Genomic DNA, 19,990 nt, shown 5'->3' with positions numbered 1-19,990 from the left:
ACAGCGGCCCCTTCATCCTGGTCCAAAATGGTGCTCCTCCTGGCAGCTTCAGCTACCCGTGGCTTGACACCCTCCTTACCCCAGAGCTACCTTTCACAGTTTACAAAGCACCAGCTCCTGCAGAGTCCCTCTCCCTCTCTCCTTCTGGTTACTACTACTAATATCAACAATAGTGCCTGTTCCTTGCCAAGAGCTTAACATCTGTCCTCTTTGTTAAACTCCCAGTAACCCCTAAGAAGTAGGCTCTACCCGTCCCCCCATTTTACAGACCAGGAAACTGAGGCTCAGAGAAATGAAAGCACTGGCCCATGATCCATACCTAGGATTAGAACCCAGGTCTGTCCGCTCTAGAACCCCTGGGTTCAACCACAGGAGCCTCTGATGACATCCTCTTCCTCTGCGTGCCCCACCCCCCCATCCCGAGGGAGGGGGTCACTGCTGAGCCCAGTCCCCAGCCCCAAAGACTAGGCCCAACGGGCATTCCCCTAGCCTCTCCGCCTCGCCCCCCCCAACACGAAGGTGCCAACGCTAGTCCCATGCCGCACCTTTGAAATCCAGTTGCATTTGCACTCCTCCCCAGGGATTCACAGCCTACAAGTGATTTTGGGCCACGGACACTGGCATTTCCTGTGCCCATGCCACCCTCTGGCCACGCACCCGCCCACATGCCACCCATCTGCACAGATGCACGCGTGCACACGCCAGGCACGATGAAGGTGCTGCCGCCCTTGCTGAAGGGGACGGGGCAGGCTGCTCCCAGGCTCCAGTGGGAGGCTGGTTGGGGGGAGTGACCCTCCCCCAGCTGGCTGGCCCTCGGCTCCACCTCCACGCCTACCCCACCCCACCGTCCTGGGGCTCTGCGGGACAATTTCACAAAAAGAATCCCAGTAAACATGATAGTACCAGGGATCAGCATTTCCAGTTTGCAGATCTTTCTCATCTAATCCCTCACTTGACAATGACGAGCTCCCAGAAGCAGGTGTTTTTATATTTCCATTTCTCAGGTGCAGCAGAGGGTCACACAGCTAGTTAGGAGTGGAGCCAGGGCCCTAGCCCCCTTATCTCGTCCCCTCCGCTAATGCTCCTTCTCCCGAGCTGCAAATAATGATGACACCTCCTGGTCAGCAGGTCCGAGCACCTGTTCTTGCCTACCTTTGCCTTGTTCTTGCCTAGCACTTGACAAATGTCAGTTTCGGGCTCACGACAGCCCAGCACGGCGAACTTTTTTATGTCCAGTGTAAAGATGAGGTAATGGAGAAGCTAAGAGCAGAATGGCAGTCTAAGGAACGTTCCTGAACTAGATGCACATCACTTTAGAAAACTCTATGGGAAGGAAGAGAGCAAGAGTTTCTAGTGGGCGCTTTAGGGAGTGCAGACGCGGGGGTAATGGAGAGCTTAGTCCCTCTCCTGCCCACCCAGCCCTTTGCCTGTCACCGAGAGCTGTCTCCGCTGCTGCTGCGTGTGCATCTGTCTCCCAGGAGCTGTGAGCTCCCCAAGGACAGGGACTGGGTCCTGTTTACCACCAGAGCCCCAGCACTCAGCACCTTGCCTGACACACAATTAGGGCCCAGACAAGACTGCCTCCTTCATGAGGCTGGGGGGAGAGCCTTCCCCCCCCCCGGGCTCCCCGCTGATGGCCTTGGGGAACAGAACACACAATCAAGACCTGCAGGGCTCAAAGGTTATCCACATCCTATGCCACCTAAGGTGTGAATCCCTCCTCTAGCACCCCTCATTGACTCTTCCCTGGCTTCTGCTTCCATGCTGCTAGTGACAGGGTGCTCACTACTACTAGGGCAACGCCTCACATGTTGGAGATCTTGGGGTGATTGTTACAGAGTCCCTCTTATGGATGTGAGGTCAGGCTCTTGGGTATGTACACTGGTCACGCCAAGGGCAGCACTGACAATCAGAGGTGACATTTCACACTAGTGAGGTCGGTACCCTCCCAGCAGTAACCCAGAGCCCTGCATGCTGGGAAGACAGAAGAGGCAACAAAGGAATTCATCATCCCAGCCTGAGCCGGCTGAGACTCTGAGCTGTTGCAAAGACTACTATCGAGCCTCGAGTCCTGTGGATCTTGGGTCTGTGCTTCACCCAACACACTTAGGAACAATGCTGATCTGTAGCTCTAGCCATTCATTCATTCATTCATTCACTTACTCATTATTGGCCATCTGTGACTGAGGGCTTTGTCTGGAAGCAGGGACGGTGGCACTGTGGGCCACAGAGGTGCCTCGGGATCAGAGTTGTTCCCTTGGTAATGAGGACAGCTCAGTCGCCGAGAGTTCTCGCGAGCCAGGTACTGTTCCGTTTACTTCTGTGTAAAGGGCACAGCCTCTCCCGCCCAGGCCCAGCTCTGGGGAGGGCAGTGAGAGTCTTCTTGGCAAACAGTCAGCGCTCAGTAAGTGTGCGCTGCTGCCGTTCCATAACCAGGGGCACTTCCTACTATGGGGCAGCCTCATTTTGTAGGTGGAGGGAACAAGCCACAGAGAGGTTAAGTAACTTGCACAGGGCCACACAGTTACCAAATCGCTGGGCCAGGATTTGAACCTGGGCGGTAGGTCTTGTCCCACAGCCTGCTTGATTAACCCTTCAGGAACTGATGCGGAAAGAGCTCAGACCCAGAGTCAAAATGCCCACCTAGCTAGAGATCTGGGGCAACCACTCACCTCACCTCCACCTGCTCTGTTTACTGATCTCATGAAATGGAGCGTGTCATCAACCTTGCCTTTCTGAACCCCCCCCACCTCCCACCCCCCCGCTCCCATCAGATAAGATGAAGAGAGCCAGGCATTTTGCTCAGAAGGAGGGTGCAGGGCGGTGGGACTTGGGGTGGGAGGCACATTACTGGTTACAGGGGGTTTAAATGAGCCCAGAGTGGGTGGGGGCGTTGTTTGCAGGAGCCTGGTTCTTTTAGGCTGACAGGCTCCCAGAGAGCCTCCAGGACCCCCAAACCACACCTTCACCCCCACTTCCCCCACAGGATGCGCAGAGATAAAAGGTCTGACAACTGCGCCTCCCACCACATGTCCAGGAGCCCCAGATAAGATCTTTGTCCTGTGACAGTGCAGTTTAGAGCAACATCTCGGAGACCAGATTTTAGGGTGGAGGATGAAGAAGGTGGAGGGGGTGGGTGTCCTATGCGGAGGGGGTGGGTGTCCTATGCAGGGGGAGAAAGAAGGGTGGGTCTAAGCTGGAAGCCCAAATCAAAAGTCACTAACCATCATCTGTAAAATGGGATTAATCATGCCGCTTTCTTAGGTTGTTGTGAGAATCAAATGAGTTAATGCTCGAAACTCCTTGAGCACACGGTGCCTGGCACGGAGCGGGCGCTCAGCAGATGGTGACCATTGTTGTCACTGTGTTCCCTACACACTTGGGTGTCTACCAGCCAAAGCAGTCCCTTCCATTTTAGACACTGGCCTAGGCCCCAGGGGATACCCCGAGGATATATAAGACAGTGTGGTTTGCCAACCTGCGGGGGTGTTGAGAGTCTCAGGAAAGGGGCGCAGTCTTCAGAACTTGCCAAGAAAGTCTTCCTGGGCGGCGCGCGGGCCCTCGGCTTCGATTCTCCAGCGCCTTGTCCCGGGGCGTGAGCGCGCCCCCCGCAGGCAGTCCCTGGGAAAGCCTCGGCCGGGGAGCCCCGGAGCCCAGTGGCCCCAACCCCTCTCCCCCTCCCGCCCGGCGGCCCCCCTCGGGGGCGAGGCAGCCGGCGCGTGGGAGGGGACGGTGCGCCATTGGCTTGGCGCGGGACTGAGAGGAGGGACCAGCGCGGGCCGCCAGACTCGGGTAAACCCCGGGCGCGCAGGACGCCGCGCGCAGTCCCGCCCGGCCCTGCCCTGCCCTGCCCTGCCCCGCGCGGGCGGCGCGATGTGAGGCACCCGAGGGCCCGAGCGTCCCCTGGCTCGCCAGCTCCGCGCAGCGCCGGCGCCAGCATGCGCTAGGAACGTAAGTTCTGTTCCCCGCCGCCGCCTCCGAGCCCCGCACGCTCCCTTCCCGCCGCCGGCCGGTGCCTGCGCAGCGCAGCCCAGCCCCGCGGGGCTTCTGCCGCCGCAGTGACCGCGGCGGACCTGGGGACCCCGTGCGCGCGAGCTGGACGCCCAGGACCTCTTGGCCCCGGCGGATAATGCCGGGACTCCAGGGGTCCCCCCCCCCCAAGGCGCAGACCCGCAGCCCCTTCGGTTACCTCCCTTGGAGCTCTCCACTCGCCGCCCTTCCCGCTGCCTCGGTTTCCCTCTCTCCCCCGGCTTTCTGCCTTCGCTGTCTCCTCCCCGTTGGACTGTTTTATTTCCCCCCTGCCTCCCCCTCTGCTTCGGAGCTAGAGAGAAAGAGCCAACAGCAGTTTCTGTCTCCCTGGGGTCTGACTGTTGTCCCCGCGCTCGGTTCTCTGTCCCCTCCCCCCCATCGCCATTGTTCCCCGGTCCGAGGAGTGCGCGGCACAAACTTGCGAGTGCCCCTCCTTCTGTCTTCGCCCCCGCAGGGCCGCGGACCGCGGTGGCGGAGTTCCCGCTGGCCGGACCCACTGGTTGGGCGGGCCGTGGGGGCGCCCAGCCGCCCGGAGCTCCCCGCCTGGTCCCCAGCTCTCAGGCCCGGGTCTCAGAAAGTGGGTGAGTGCCTGGAGCTAGGAGAGGAAGGACACAGTGGAGGAGGAGGAAGGCAGACTGGGAGAGACCCTGGTCTCCGGGCCGGCGAGGGAGGAAGGGGTGGGGGTGGGGGAGGAGGCAGAAACCGTAGCCGCGCCTAAGCCCCAGTTGTTGGGTGGGAGGGTCCGGGAAGCACAGGTGGAGACGGACGCCCCCCAGTCTCCCCTAAGTCGCGCGCTCAGCGGGAAGGTGACAGTGTGGGGCCATTGGCCTGGCTCTCGGTGGGCTGGGGCTCCCTGCCAGGGGCAAAATACTCGCACCCACCCTGGGGCGGGGTGGGGGGTCTATCGAGGAACCGCCAGAACCCCGCGCGCATCCCCGGCGCGCCCGGTAGGGTCGGGCGCTTGCGTTGCCTCCCTTCGTTCCGCCCTCCCCGCCCCCACCCAGTGCCGGGCTCCCGCCTCCCCCTCGCGGCCCCAGGGGAGCGGGTTTCTTCTCTGGAGCAAGGTGGGCTGGGTGGGGGGCTGGAGCGCGCAGAGGCCGGAACCCCGGGGCTCCTCTGGAGCCAAGGCCGCGTGGGCTCCCCACCACCGCCCCGCGCTTCCTGGTTGATTTCCTTCGGACAAACTTCCTGGTGGGGCCGTCCTGCGGGGAGAAGGCATCAGGGCCGCGGGGATGGCCACCTCAACGGTGCGGCCTCTTGGACCTACACCTCTGGTGGCCGGTGTAGAGGGGCCCACGACCCTCTGCAGCCCAAAGAGCCCAGGGACACAGAGTGGGGTGGGGTGGGAGGCGCTGGTGGAGCGCCAGGAGGGGACACTCCGTTCCTTAGCCTTAGCCGAAGCCTCACACCAGCCCCACGCTCAGCCCCGCAGGAGGGAAAGTTTTTCTTGTTGGGTTGTTAGGAAATAAGGCACTGTGTATTCTCCAGGTCTCTGTTATGCCATCTATAAAATGGGCCATCTGGTCCTTGAGGTCCCCTCTGGCTCCATTAGCCAGGAGCAAGCTGCCCTGGCTTCTCTTTTTCTGCCCACATGTTGTGGGTTTAATCAGTTCTTCCAAATTTGGAGTGCAGGGCTGGGGCCCAAAGGCCTTCACCCATGTCTGGCTGTCAACACCTGCTGGATCCCTACCCCCAGGCTGCAGCTGTAGCTTCTCCAACTCTGTACTCTGCTGCCTCCCTTCCCCCCACAAAATCTTACGCTCCCCCCCCCCCCCCCCGGAGAAAGGGCCTGCCCCTCACTATGTGAGGGTAGGAGAGCAATGAAATTAGCAGTGACCCCTGATATACATAGTTCTAGACTCTTCTTTCCTTTGATTGAACAAACTGTGGGCCCTATACCAAAGGTGATTTAGTGAACCAAGTGCCAGACAGTTCAGGGCACTGGGAGACAGCTGAGAACAAAATAAAGATTCTTTCCCTCATGGAGCTGACACGTAAATGGTGGAGGGACAAATAATAAAGTAAAGTATATAGTGTATGGGGGGGGTGAGGGGGGAAAAGTTGAGTGTCAGGCATGTTGAGGCTGGGGTGGTTTTGCCATTTTAATGGGGTGGGGTTGTCATTTTAAATAAGGTGGTCAAGGAGGCCTTCCTGAGGAGGTGACTCAGCCAAGGCTCTGAAAGAGTGAACTGTGGGGATAGCTTGGGGAAATAAAGATCCTGCAGCGAATGGCCTGTGCAAAGGCCCTGGGGCTGAAATGTGTCCGCCATATTTGAGAAACTGTAAGGAGCCACTGCGGTTCCAGTGGAGTGAAGGGGTGGGGCAGAGATAAGAGGCAAGGCTGACTGAAAAGGGATAAAGGGTGTCCCTTTCACAGATGAGGGAAGTGATGCTCAGAGACGACCTGAAAGTCTCCACGGGACATGCAGGAGCCACAACGGCAGGGCGGGGTGCCTGATGTTCTGCGACCTGGTCCATACTATTTTCACTTCACCCTGCATCTCAGCTACTCACTGGCAACACTGGTTTGCGTCCCTGCCAGGGTCAGGCCTGGCCAAGTGCCGGAAACATGGAGGGGAGCCACCCAGGCTTAGTCCCTCAAGGTGTTCCGTATCCCTGCCACCCGTTGTCAGCCGTTGTGAGCGCCTCAGGGCAGCATCTTCCTCCTGACCCAGCATGACCCTTGTTCCCTTCCCATTTCCTTCTTAAGGCCACCCCTTGTAAACACCCCATTTTGTATCCACGTGTAGCTCCTTGAAGGGGACTGAAGCTGGTACGGTCACGGGGGAAACGGAGGCAAAGAAGCTGAGTCTCCTAGCCTGAGAATAACAGCAGCGACGTTATTACTGAGCATTCACTATAAAACGGGTACCGTTCGAGGTGTTTTTGTGCATCTTCTCATCAGTGGGTTGTAGGTGGCCTTATTACACCCATTTCACAGATGAAACCGAGGCCCACAGAGGTGGTGTCACTGGCCCAAGGCCATGCGGCTAATAAATGGTAGAACCAGGATTTAAGCACAGGCCTTTTGAGTCCTGATCTACTCCTTTGACCCTGAGCCAGAGCCCAGTTTTCCTTAGATGAGGCGCCGAGTCCCAAAGTCGGGCCCTGGTTTAGCCGCGGTGGCAGACAGAATCTCTGGGGACCTCAGCTGTCCTGTGTCCCCGGTGGGCCCCATACCAGCTCCCATGTTCCTGGAGGTTCTTGGAAATGGGACGCGGAATCCCTTCCTTGAGTCCGGGACTAGGCCTGTACCTCTAGCGGGCTTCGCGTCACGCCCCCTCCTGTCCCCCTCCAGCTCTCCCTGTCGTCCCACCGCTCGCTTCCACCCTGAGCCCGGCGGGGGGGCGGGTGATGGATGATGCGGGACCGGCTCCCCGTCTACTCATCTACTCGAGAGGCAAGGCTGACTCAGGCAGGCTTGGCCTTTAGAATGACTGTGCTCTCGAGGGACGCACCTCCACGAGGCTCTGCGGCCGCAGCCTCGCCTTGGCTTGGTGCCTTCGCCCCGAGACCCACATGACCGAACCTGCACCCGGGGAGCCACGGCGATGACGTCAGTCCTGATGTCAGTCAGGCATCAGGCAAGCCCCCTGTGTGTCCTGTGACTTCCTGGTTTCGCTGTAATTCTGCCACCAACCTGGTAAGTCAGGCATCTTGAGCCCCATTTACAGCGCAGGAATGGAGGGTCTGCATGGCTAATGGGCCCCAAGGCTCAAGCTAGGAATGAACATGGGTCCGTTCACGCCCACGCCTCTCCAGCACAGCCCTCGAGAAGTGAGATTCACTCTGCCTGAGCGCTCAGGCTGGGGGGTTCTGGGTTGGGGGTCTTTGAAAGGCCTCTCGGCCAAGGAGCTGATGGGCCGTCCCAGGAAGGGACCACGGGGTGGATGATGGGGCAGAGGGGCTCTGGACCTTCTAGCCTCCCTGGCCTCCTTGCTGGCCCTCTCCCCTTGCCCCCCTTCTCTCTGACCGCCCGCCCGGAGGCCCCCTCTGTCAGTGCCCCCTCTCCTGGCGCTGCGCGGTCCCACACCCCGTTTCCAGCTATTTTGCTTCAGTGTGATAAGAGAACAATGGGTCTCCCTGTAGCCCTTCCCTGGTCCTGCTGGAGTCACAAGGCCTTAACCCAAGAGAGGCTAGACCCCAGGAAGGAAGGAGTTCAGATACTGGCAACCTGCCAGGGGCTTTCAAGGGGCGATGTGAGGAGGAAGATGGCTTACGGCTTAGCTCTTCCTAGAGGTCAGGTTCACCAAACAGCACCCCAGGCCTGGCACACACACACACACACACCAGCTCCTCTCAGGAGATCCATTTATAGCGTAGTTAACTTGCTCCCGATTTCAGCTCTGCCACTTAACCCTGAGAAGCTTGATTAAGTCCCTCAGGCCTTAGTTTCCTCGTCTGTAGAATGGGGGTGACAGTACAGCCATTCTCATGGCGTTGTTTGGGGGCTGCCAAGAATTCCTGGCCTGGAAGTACTTGTCCTCTGCCTCCAGCCCTGGGGTGGATGCCCTCGGGGGCAGTTCCTGCCAGATGGGGAGGGACGGGGGGGGGGGGGCACTGTCCCTCCAGCAAAAGGTCTTGTTTGAAAAGGAAGTGGTTCTTGGCTGTGATGTTCAGCATCACAGTGACTCCCCCCTGCATCAGCGGGAAGCTCGGCAGCTGGTGGGTGTGTTGGGCCCCAGGCCCCCTTCCTCTGTGCCTCCCCCCCGCCCCACTGCTGGTCAGGTTTCTAAGCCAGCCCTCATGGGCACAGTCTCCATGCCGGGGACAGCTCTGCAGTCCGACTGTTTCTATGGAAACCAGGCTTCCTGGGAAGGCTGCAGGGGGTGGGGAGAGGTCCTTTGGGACCAGCATGGGGATGATGCCCCAGCCCCACCTGACCTGCCGCCAGGACAGGGCCTTGGCAGCCGCCCCATGAGTAATGCCGTTAATTGCTGTCCTGTATGGAGCCCATAGTAGGTGCCGGGCCCCCTAATTGCCTTTGCTCAGGGTCTCATCACAACCCCGTGAGCTAAAAAATAGTACCGTGGTTTCACCAAGGAAGAAATGGAAGCTCAGAGTGGTTAGGAAACTTTCTTGAGGTCACAGACAAGAGAAAGAGTTGAGGTTTGAGCCCAAGCTTGCCTAATCGCTAAGTATATGCACCCCCCCCATTCTCCCCTGACACCTGCACCCCTGATAAGTCTCTCTGTTCCCGGCCTCTGTCTAGTCATGACCCCCTCTGTCTTGCTGCCACTGGGAGCTCTTTGGGGATGTTCTTCCTGCCCTCAGATGTCCCTGCACTTGATGGGAGGGGCGGGCAGGGGCGTGGTGGGAGGGCATTGCTGCGGGGAGTCAGATCTTGGCCAGCGGTCAGGTGGTGGGGGGGCAATCCCTTCCCCAACTCACGACTTGGTGACAAATATTTGGTGAGCTCCTCACATGCCAGCGAGTGTCCCAGGCTCCGTGAGCAAGACCTACAGAAAGCCCTGCCCCGGGGCGCTGGTCTTCTAGCGATGGCCACAGCTTTCTGAGGAGGGGGGCATCGAGAGGTCTCACCACACTGTCTCCCCCGGTCCTGACCCCCACCATTTCCTGGGCACTGCATGGGCCAGACCCTTCGCCAAGAGCATCTGTACCCACTCTCCTATGTCTTCAGCACCCTAGACCTACTGGTCCGAGGCCACCGGCCCGTAGGAGAGGTCCGATTAGAAGCCAGCCCCGCCTGACTGCAAAGCCCCTTTCCTGCACTCGCCAGCCATTGGCTCGTTGGCCCTCTCCGGGCCTCAGCTTTCTGCCTCGTCCAGTGTGTGTTGGGAGCCTCCCCTCCCCTTGGGCCCTGCCCCGTCTAACTGAGTGGGACCCCCGGTGTTCTGGGTGGGGTTAAGGAGGCCTACTTCCTGTGGCCCGGCTGCCCCTCACTGGCCCGTGCCGATGGAGCGCCCACCGTGTGCAGAGGTGCAGCAGGGAGATTCTCGGACTAGGCAGCAGCCCTGCCTTCAGATCACAGGGTCTCCGGGAGCCCGGGAGCCCGAGTGCCCGTGACGGGACCAGGGTATGGGCTGGCGGTGGCCCCCCGTGGCCACGCACACTGAGACCCACGGGAGTCCAGGCGACAGAGGAAGAGGATGTGTCCTGGGAAGGCCCCTGAGGAGAGGCTGTGTGGCCCTGAAGAATAAGGAGGGTGGAGGTGGGGAGGAGCAGGGCGCAAGGAGGACCTTCCTGGCTGGGCAGTGGTTCAGAACTGGGAACCACCATGAAAAAGGACAGGGACTTGCTGGCTTTATTGGGAATCAAGGTCGGAGAGGCCCGCCAGGTGCAGAATGTAGAGGGTCATGAACTCGGCCTCTAGGGGAGTGCAGGCTACCTTGTCCCAGCTCCTTGCTTGGCAGGTTCTCCTGCACCCGCCCCTGCCCTTAGCCTCGGGCAGCCTGGCACAGGGGAACGGGGGAGCCCTGGGGGCCCTTCGAAGGGCAGCTGGCTCTGGAAAGGAAGCAACGGCCCTATCAGGCCGGCTGTTTGCATTGTGCGCGACTCAATGGCCGCATGAAGAATGGGAAGTAGGAGTGTGGGCAGGCAGGGCACTTGGCCCCGGGCCCTGCGCATGTTCCCTCTCCTGGGCCTCCCGCACTCACACAGAGGGAGTGTTCTTATTAACCCCATTTCACAGGGTAGACACTGAGGCTGGGAGAGCTGCAGGGAGCTGCCCGAAGCCCTGCGGCTGGTAAGAGGGCAGACCCAGGATCTGAACGCACCCCCGGCTCAGTCGCGGCGTAGGGAGTGGAGCGGAGGGAGGTGCCCTCTGTCCTCACCTAGGTTAAAATGAGGCCAGGCTGAAAAACACCTGTGGAGTGGGAAGGGGAAGAAAATTCAAGGGCAGGTCTGAGGGGTCCATGTATGTGGTTTGCCTTGGGGGGGCATGGGGCGTCTGGCAGGTGCATGGGGCACTGCAGCTGTCTACCTGTGCTCCCCAGGTGGGGCCCTGTGCTGTGGGAAGAAGGGACAGAACTCAGTGCTCAGAGTAGTCAGCTATGCCAAGGCAGGTGTTGGGGACCCTACTCCCCGATTTCACTCTCCCCAGGAGGCCCTAGGGCCGTTTGAGGGTGGTGAGCTCCTTGCTGGCGGCTGGGCTCGGTGGGGAGGCCACCGTGGGTCCCTCCCGCCCAAGTACCTGATGGCGGTGCCTGGGGATGAAGCCTGTCCCCCCTAAGAGTCATGCTGGCGTCCAGTGGAGCCCAGGCCACTGCAGTCCCCTTGCTGTACCCCGTCCCAGGAGGCTGGCACTCCCACAACCCACAGCCCTTGCTTTGCAGGTTCGGGCCTGCGGTGCGGAGGGGAGCGTTGTGTGTGTGTTGGTGGGGAGGGCTCTTCGGGCAGAGGAAGGCAGCTGACGCTCTGAGCGGGGGTCACTGAGACAGCCCGGGGCCTGGCGGGCTTGACCCGAATGCCACCTTACGCCATGGGACGGAGACCTGTGCGTAACTGTCAAACTCTGGAAACAACCCAGATGGCCTTCAGTGAGTGACGGGGTCAACCAACTGGTGCATCTTCCCCCATGGAATATTACCCGGCCCTAAAGAGGACCAGGCAGGGGAAGCGCCCAGCAGCCCGAACGAGTCTCAGAGGCATTTTAGCATTACGCGGAATGGAAGAAGCCGGTCTCAAGTGGTTCTCGGCTATATGAGTCTATTTATCGAACGTGTTTGAAAAAACAAAACCAAACTAGAGTGACGGCCTGGAGATCAGTGGCTGAGGGGGGCGAGGGGGGAGGGCAGGGGAGGGCCAGGGCAGGTGTCCCGATTCGCAGGTGGTCCTTCTCTGCATCTATACATGTGCTAAAAGTCATGTAACTGCAACAACAAAGAATCTCGGTTCTGCAGTATGTAAATTAAAAAATGAAAGGCCAGAGGGGAGGCTGGAAGAGGAAGGAGGGTGAGGGCTGGGCGCCCCGGTGCTTCCTTGGCTGAGGCCCGGCGAGGGAGGCGGGCCCCGGCGGTTCCCAGCTGTGGCTGGCAGCTCTCGTGGAGGGCTCCCGGGCGGCGGGAGGGACACCAGGCTGATTGTCGCCTCACTCTGGAGTCACGAGAAATGGTGGCAAGTGCTGAGGTGTGGGGACAGTGCCCGGCCCCCCGGGGGAGCAGTGTGGTTAAACCCTGCCTTTTCCAGTGGGCTGGCCACCCCCCCCATCAAATGGTCTTGGGCATTGGAACTGTCTTCATCATCAACCCCGGCCACCTCCGTGCCCCCAGGGTTGGGGGGGGAGCGGACCGCATAGCGACCCCCATTTTGTAGATGAGGAACTAAGGCCCGGGGGCTGGACATCACTCACCGGAGACCCCGAGGCCGACCAGTGGGTGTCTGTGGGCCTCTATAGAATGAGATGCTGGAATACGGCATGTGGTGCTGTCAGGTGGGGGGTCCTGGAGTTACTCAACCCTGTCTCTGTTGAACTTTGTTGACCTTGGTTTCCTCATCTGTAGAATGGGTGTAAATCATTCCCATCGCGTGCTGGGGATGGGGGGTGCTGTGACTAGAGGAGCCCAGGGCCACCCCTGGGCCAACTCTTGGAAGCCTTTGCCTCACTGGAGTCCACACTTTTGTCTCCTTTGCATAGGTTTTGTGCTGATTGAAGGCGAGACCAGCGGTCACCTCATTTCTGTGTCTCCCAGCCCAGTGCCTGGCACAAAGTAGGTGCCCAAGACCGAGCCGAGGTGGAGCTGGGGGATGGCTGGGGAGTGGGGGCTCTGGAGGATCGTGAGCAGACAGGGGTGGGAAAGAGGCTGGTAGTGGGTGTCCCCGGCCAGAAGGCTCTCCTGGCCATCCTTCCTCTGGCTCTCCTGGGTCCTGGGGCCACCCCCCTCCCCTTCTTTCAGTCCTGGCAGGTTTGAAGGAGGTCGTCTGCGAGACAGGGAGGGAGGGCTTGCTGGACGGAGAGATTATCTGGGCAAAAGTTCAGTGCAGCGCCTGGACCCCAGGACTTGGGCAGATGTTCCCTCTTCTGGCACAACTGGCCCGGACTCCTGTTTGCCCCCACCTCCCAGGAACCTTTGAATGTGGTCTCCACCTGGGTCCGAATGCCTTTCCCGGGCCCACACACTCCTCCAGGGCCATCTGTAAGGCTCCGACCAACCTGATTACCCGGGGTGCGCCATGTCCGTGGAGGCCAGATGGGCTCACACAGCTGGAAGAGCTTTAGGGACATCCTCCCCCATCCATTTTATAGATGAGGAAGCGGAGGCCAGGAAGAGGAGAGGCCCTTTCATCAAACAGCCAGGTGGTTAAGGAGCCAAGTACTAAGTCTGGGCCCCCCAGATTTCTTGCCGGTATTCCAGATGCTGCCCCAGGCTGACAGGGAGGTCTCACCAGGCCCCGGGGTCAGGTCTGGCTGCCCCTGAGGTCTGGGAGCTGGGCAGGACCTGTGGCTGAGGCTGGTGTCTCCCCTCAGCCCTTGTGTAGGCACCAGGCTCCAGGACAAGATGGCGGCCAAGCAGCCCCCACCTCTCATGAAGAAGCACAGCCAGACGGACCTCGTGAGCCGCCTGAAGACCCGCAAGATCCTCGGCGTGGGCGGGGAGGACGACGACGGGGAGGTACACCGCTCCAAGGTGGGCCGAGGGGCCTGAAGCTGGCCACACCCAGGGGTCCGCCTCTGAACACCCATTTGGGGAGGCAGGTCTGGCCTGCCACTTGGGAGAAGAGTAGCCACGGCCTTTGGAGCTGCGGGAGCCCTGGGACTTAGCGCCCTTTTTTTTCTCTAGGAACTTAATGGAGACGTCAGGGCAATAATAACAAAAATGAAGACAGATCATTAGAATGAATTTCGTGCTTATTATGTGCCCATTACTGCACCAATTGCTTTATAAGTATGATTTAATCCTGCTAGCCCTGGGAGATAGTTATGAACCCCTTTTATCGGTAAGGAAACTGAGGCTCAGAGAAGTCAAGGTCAAGCCAGTAAGTGGCACAGCCAGGCTTTAAGCCTGTGTCTAGCAGACCCCTGAGCTTTAATCTTACCCACCATATTTTCAGCTTCCCGTAAGCTCTGGTGTCAAGAAGAGGCAGAGGGGGGTGGCCTCAGTGTGACCTTCCCAGCCTGGGGGACCCTTTGGCTAAGCAGAAGAACCCAGGTGGGTCCCTGGGCATGCCAGGGGCTCAGGGAGGGGAGTGAGTGGGCTGGGCGTGCCCCTGACCCCTCTTTGTTCACAGATCAGCCAGGTCTTGGGCAATGAAATCAAGTTTGCTGTTCGGGAGCCTTTGGGGCTGAGGTGAGCGTCGAGCGTGGGTTTTGGTGGGTGCCGGGTTATGGGCAGGTGCTGCGTGAGGCCCCGCCTCGTCAGCTTTGCTCCCGTGTCCCCGTGCCTGTGACTCCATCCCATTGCATTCCCTCCCCCTAAAACCAGCCATCCCTGGACCTCTTGGCTGGAGAGGGGAGGGTCCCCTGGGGCCTGGAGGTGGCAGCGAGGGGGCCTGGCTGTGACTTTTCTCTCCACGCCCGCAGGGTTTGGCAGTTTGCTTCTGCTGTGCTCTTCTCCGGCATTGCCATCATGGTGAGCCCCCCTCCCGCCCCCCAGGACCTGGCCCTGGGTCTGGCTCCCTATGTCCCGCCTCCGGGCCTCTCCTGGGGGCTCCCCTCCTGCCTTGGGGCTGCCTCTCCCCGCATGGCCCCGTGCTGAGGCCTACCTGTCAGGGCTCTCTAGCTCCCTCCACAGTCCCAGCCTGAACCCTGCCTGCTCTGGAGCATCCTGGATCCCATGGTCCATGTTCCTGACTCCTTGCCCCTGGGAATCTAGAGCCTTCTGTCCTGACTCGGGAGTGGGGGACAGCCACGGCTCTGACACTGGACTGCCCCAGACACCTCAGCCTGGCTTCGGGGCGGGGGGGGGGGAAGAAGGAAGATGTCCAGGGGGTGTTTCGGCAGCAACCCCCTCCCACTTTACTCTGAACTGCCCACTCATGCCCGCAGGCCCTCGCCTTCCCTGACCAGCTCTATGATGCCGTCTTTGATGGAGCCCAGGTGACCAGCAAGACCCCCATCCGCCTCTACGGCGGTGCGCTCCTCAGTGAGTATTGCTAGGACAGACGTGATGGGCAGCTGCGGCCCAACAGAGACTGAGAGGAGCTTGGCGAAGCCTTTCTTTGTGCAGGGGCTCCCCTTCCCAGCACCCCGCCTACCCCCTTCAGCTGAGGAGTCTGTCTCTGCTGGGTGTGTGCTGCCATCTTGTGGCCACTGCTGGAATACACCCAGGGGACAGGGCTGCGTCTTTGCCATCGTCTGGGGCAAAGGCTTACCGAGGGCTTACTGTGTAGTGCACCCCCTGGTCATTGGGGTGCAGAGATGAATGAGGCTCAGGCCCTGCCCTCCAGGACCTCGCCACCTAGAGGAGGAGGCAAAATCAACACAGTGTCTGGAAAACCCCTCCCACCCTTGGGCCTCTCGTTTGAACCGTCCTGTTTCCTCTCTGATTTGAGTCACACACAGTGCCTGGTAGGAAGCTGAAGTACAGCTTTTAAAGCCTAGCACAGGTAGCGTCTGTCCTCTTCACCCAAACATTCTATGGCTTCCTTTTGCCTGAGAATAAAGGCCCAGCCCCTCCACCTGGCTTTCGGGGTGGTCTGTGGGGTGGATCCAGCCTACCTTCCCAGACCTGCCTCCCCCAGATCCCACAGTGGGCCCCGGACCCCAGCCACATCTCATGATGCCCAGCCCCGCTGTTTCAGCAGGCCTCCCTGCCTCTGTACACGCAGTCTCCCCAACCTCGTGCCCATGGCACCAATACCCATCCCTCAAGGGTCTGCACCGGTACTGGGGGAGGGGGCAAGGGCTGGTGGCCACTGGGGCGCCTTCAAGCCCTTCACCCAGGCAGTGGGAGACCTAGGGTTATGGGGTTAGGTCGGATGATGGATGAGTTTTAATTTGGGGAGTGTGTGTAGGGGTGGGGGATGTAGAAATCTGGGATCCCACCCCGGCCCCAAGGGATCAAGCTGCCGGCTCCCAGTCTACCCTTCTTCCCCCGCCCCAGGCATCTCCCTGATCATGTGGAACGCCCTCTACACGGCCGAGAAGGTTATCATCCGATGGACTCTGCTCACCGAAGCCTGTTACTTTGGGGTCCAGTTCTTGGGTGAGTCCTGCGGTGGGCAGCAAGACAGGGAGGCTGATGGGGTGGGGGGTGCGGGCAGGGCAGCTTGGCCCCTGGCTCTCCAGCTCCTGCCACTTGGCTTCCAGGAAGGGATGGAAATCTGTCTGGGGGGAGGGGCTCACGCGGCCGTGTTTACCTGTATGTCTGCACGCGTGTGCTCACACGCCGGACACATACGTGTACCTTCTTGAATATACGCCATGCGCGTCCACGGCCTCCCACACGCACGTGCACCCGCAGCCTCCCCTGACCCATCGCTCACTTGTGTACCCAGCGCAGGTGCGACAGCGCACACCCAGTGTGGCCCCCACGCTCGCCCTCACCCCCGCACCCACCCCATGGGGGACATCGGACCAGACACGCCCGTGAGGTCCGGCAGCCGGCAGGAGCCCCCGGCGCAGCGGGTCAGCCTGTGTTGGGGGCTGAGGCACACCCCTCCTCTGACCTCTGTCCCCTCCCGGTCTTTCTCCCGCAGTGGTCACTGCCACGCTAGCCGAGACGGGCCTCGTGTCCCTGGGGATCCTGCTGCTTCTGGCCAGCCGCCTCCTTTTTGTCGCCATCAGCGTTTACTACTATTACCAAGTCGGCCGAAAACCCAAGAAAGTCTAGCCACTCGCTGGGCCAGGGGCCCCTGTGGAGCAGGGAGGCCCCAGGACCTCAGTTTCCCTCTGGCTCCTGGAAGGCAGGAAGGACCCCGCTCGCCTTCCTTTCCTCCTGGGCACCCCCAAATGCTGTGATCTCCTGGACTTTCAGGTTTGGGGAGGGACAGAGCCTCGGCACCTCTGCCCTTCGCCCCACACAGCACCGCCTCCTTTTCTTGGCTCTCTTGGCCTCCGGATCCCCTGGATAGGCACTGACTGAAGAGCTTGAGTCATGGGGTATTGGGCTAAGGCGAGGCTCCTGCCCCTTCTGCCAGGAGGCCCTTCTTTGGTTTGAGAGAGGTGTGCCCTGCTTCCCCGTCCTCCCCGCACCCCCACCCAGTCTAGTGCCCGCACAGCTGAACGTGGCCTCTATGTATGCCTGGGAAATCTGACCGCTTGACCCTGCGTCCGTACTCGGCGTGGGCCCTCGCCACCTGTGGGAGCTGCCGTCGGCCCCGTCGGCGCACGTCCCTGCCCTTCGCACAGCCCAGCTGCGGGGCTGACGGGCCGGGATGGCTGGCTTTGAGCTGGTACCTCCCTCTTCAGCCTCTCTGTGAGGCGGGCCACCTGTAGCCAGAGCCCGTCCCCAGCCCAAGCCCGGCCACCACAGGCTCTGTCCTAGGACCTTGCTCTAGGCTCTTCTGCCTCCAGCCTGGCCCCTGGAGGCTCCCAGGAGCCGCCTCCCCGCAGCTGGCCTGGGTCCAGAGGCCACCAGCAGCCTCCCTCCCCCCCAGGCCGGCCCTGGCAGTGGGCACAGAGCGAACCCTGTGGAGGCTCCTGTGAGTGATGGGGTTTGGACATGAGGAAGAAAGAGAAACAGCGGCATTTCCTGGTCCCTTGGTATGTCCTTCAGGGTCTGCTGTCCGCTTGGCTCAGCCCCCTCACCTACCCTCACCCTCTCCCCAGGGTGCTGCCCCGAGACCCGGCAGGCTAGGACTGGGTGCCCTTCCAACTCAGCACAGGAAATAAATAGAAATATCTCAGCAGGCCTCGCTCACGTCCCCCACCCCAAGTGCCCTGGAGGAGGCGACGAGCGGCTCCCGCAGAGCTGAAGCACCCCCCGCCGTCCTGCCGCGCCCTTCCCGGCCCGTGGGCCCCTGTTGTCTGTCACTCCCCATGCTCCCCTTCCCTCTGGGACACAAGCATGTGCCCCAGGCGTGGTGGCCCTCATGTTCTGGGGACAGGTGTGGAGAAAGGCAGCCCGGGCCCCGCACTTGCTTCTCGTCTTGGAATCGAGTGTGTTCGGTGGGGCGAGGTGGGTGGTCGGCGGGGCGGCCCGGCTCTAGCCGTTGTGGCTGCACCCCTGCCCGGGAACCTTGCCCTGTCGGCGCCGGGCCCACTGTCCCTGCAGCCACGCAGCTGGTCCCCAGCAGAGCAGCGCGACTGCTTCTGTCCCAGCTGAGGGGAGAGGCCCCGTGGGTCGGGGAGCAGACAGGAACCTGGTGGCTAAGGAGAGGCTGGGCTCTTTCCTCACCTCCGTCTCCTACCCCTGCAGTGTGGGCCTCTGCCCAGAATCCGGCTGCTTGCTCACGGAGCCCTGGCCACGCGGGGCGCCTCCCTGTCCTCCAGGGCCACAGTCCTGTCCTCCTGACGCAGGCCTTTTAAGGCCCGGCTCCTCCTCCGACGGGTGATGGGTGGTTTGTCCTCGTGCCCAGTGGGCATGGTGGCCGGCCGGGAAGTAGAAAACTCGGGCTGGCCCAACGGCCTCACCGCCCGCGCGGCCTTGCCCCTTGGGTGGTCAGGAGGGCCTGCCGGGATGACGCTAGCTTGACATTCCATGCTGCTGGCTTGGACGTCGGCGCTAGGCCCAGGGGGAGGGAGCCTGGCAAACAGCCATGTGGTCTGGGGACATGGGGGGGGCACATTAAGGCAAGGAGCCATTGCTGGGACGGAGGCAGGGACGATGGGGAGGGGGACCCACACATCTGAAGAAGACCCAGGGTAGGCCCAGCTCTTCATCCTGAAGGTTTGGGACGACTTCCCCCCCCCACCCTCTACCCTTGTCCCTGGAGCCCAGCACCCTCCGGCCAAGCTCCCGCCTCAGCCCCCATCTCCCCCCACCCCAAGCAAGACCACCTTTCTTCACAGTCACTATTTATTCTTCGTTCCTTCTTCTTTTTGTAAGAAACAGTCACAAAAACCAGTGCAAAACCATCAGTGTGGGTGTTCTGTTTTATATTACAAAAACTCCTCTTGATATAGAATATAAAAAGGGGGGGCTCACAGGAAATAAACATGATAAATTAGCTCTGCTATCTACTGCAAGGAACATTTACAGTTTTCAAAATAGACTTTCGACCTAGGACCCACGGGGGGAAGGGAAGAGGGGGCTTCTGGGAGATGGGGATGCTGGGGCCTCGGCTGGTTTGGGGTGTCCGGTCTGGGCCCCTTAGGCATGGAAGGACGAGAAGGACAAGAGAGCCTCCAAACCCTTTGGATGGCTTCCCTCTTCCAAGAGGCAGGGGCTCTGGAGCAGGAAGCTGGCTTTCAGTCCAGGGTGTGGGTGTGACCAACAGTGGGGGGCCTGCTCTGGCTCCCCGCCCCCACAGCCCCATGGCCCCAGCAGCCAAACCACAGCCACCAGCACCTGTCCTGGGCTGTATGTGGACCGGCCCAGTTAGATCTCAGTGCCTGGGAGGGGGGCAAGCCTAACTGGGGCTGGGCTCTAGTCTTCACGCCTCGGAATGGCTGCAGACAACCTTGCAGACAGCTACCAGCCTGGTCAGTGCTAGAGACTGCCCGCTCTCCCTTTCCAGCCCCGGTGTGGGCAGCGGCGGATTCGGGGCTCCTTGGCACCTTTCGGGAAAGCCCTTGGGGATGAGGCTCACCACCCGCCCTTGAACCTGCCTCAGCCAGATGTTCCTCTGGGACCTGCCCTGCCTCCCACTGATTCTCACGGGGGTGGGGGGTGGCAAGGGGTGGGAATGGACAAGACTGGGGGAGGGAGGGGGGTGGGTGCCAGAGGCCGGGCTCTTCTTACCTTGAAGGCCCCAGATTCTCCTGGCTGCTAGGGGACCAGATGGGACCCGGAGGCCTGGGATGCCCCTGGACTGGAGCCACACGGCTGCCCCGTGAGACCGAGTCCCGCTGTTTTTATTTTTGTCAACCTCAGACCAGCCATTTGCCTCTGCCAGGAAGCTGGAGCCAAGCATGTGGGTGGGTGGGTCTAGAGAGGAGCAAGCCCAAGGCCTTGCTCAG

At 60.8% G+C, this 19,990-nt stretch overlaps 1 protein-coding gene across 3 annotated transcripts; it reads left to right on the top strand.

Annotated features, from left to right (window-relative positions):
- The first annotated feature begins 3,780 nt into the window (after positions 1–3,780).
- Positions 3,781–19,698, top strand: TP53I11 (tumor protein p53 inducible protein 11). 3 transcript variants are annotated; one of them, XM_032414880.1, is made up of 8 exons: positions 3,781–3,951; positions 12,626–12,698; positions 13,457–13,616; positions 14,218–14,276; positions 14,510–14,558; positions 14,975–15,071; positions 16,032–16,133; positions 16,627–19,698. In XM_032414880.1, exons 3-8 carry the CDS (start codon positions 13,488–13,490, stop codon positions 16,758–16,760), a joined length of 570 nt encoding a protein of 189 aa, XP_032270771.1. In that variant the 5' UTR covers positions 3,781–3,951; positions 12,626–12,698; positions 13,457–13,487; the 3' UTR covers positions 16,761–19,698. The 3 variants fall into 3 exon arrangements, with proteins under 3 accessions (XP_032270771.1, XP_032270772.1, XP_032270773.1); XM_032414881.1 differs by lacking the exon at positions 3,781–3,951 and adding an exon at positions 4,481–4,610; XM_032414882.1 differs by lacking the exon at positions 3,781–3,951 and adding an exon at positions 7,468–7,672.
- The last annotated feature ends 292 nt before the right edge of the window (positions 19,699–19,990 follow it).

This window comes from Phoca vitulina, unplaced genomic scaffold, assembly GCF_004348235.1.
Source record: "Phoca vitulina isolate PV1807 unplaced genomic scaffold, GSC_HSeal_1.0 scaffold16, whole genome shotgun sequence".
Lineage (NCBI taxonomy): Eukaryota > Metazoa > Chordata > Mammalia > Carnivora > Phocidae > Phoca > Phoca vitulina.
Note: the sequence above shows the minus strand (reverse complement) of the source record. Positions and strands in the feature narration are given on the sequence as shown.

Bases quoted from the DNA above. Each gene is read 5' to 3' on its own strand.
- TP53I11 (XM_032414880.1), top strand. From the start codon at position 13,488: ATGGCGGCCAAGCAGCCCCCACCTCTCATGAAGAAGCACAGCCAGACG. The intron at 14,277-14,509 runs GTGAGCGTCGAG...CCACGCCCGCAG, and splicing joins CGGGAGCCTTTGGGGCTGAG to GGTTTGGCAGTTTGCTTCTG. The intron at 15,072-16,031 runs GTGAGTATTGCT...CCCCCGCCCCAG, and splicing joins CTACGGCGGTGCGCTCCTCA to GCATCTCCCTGATCATGTGG.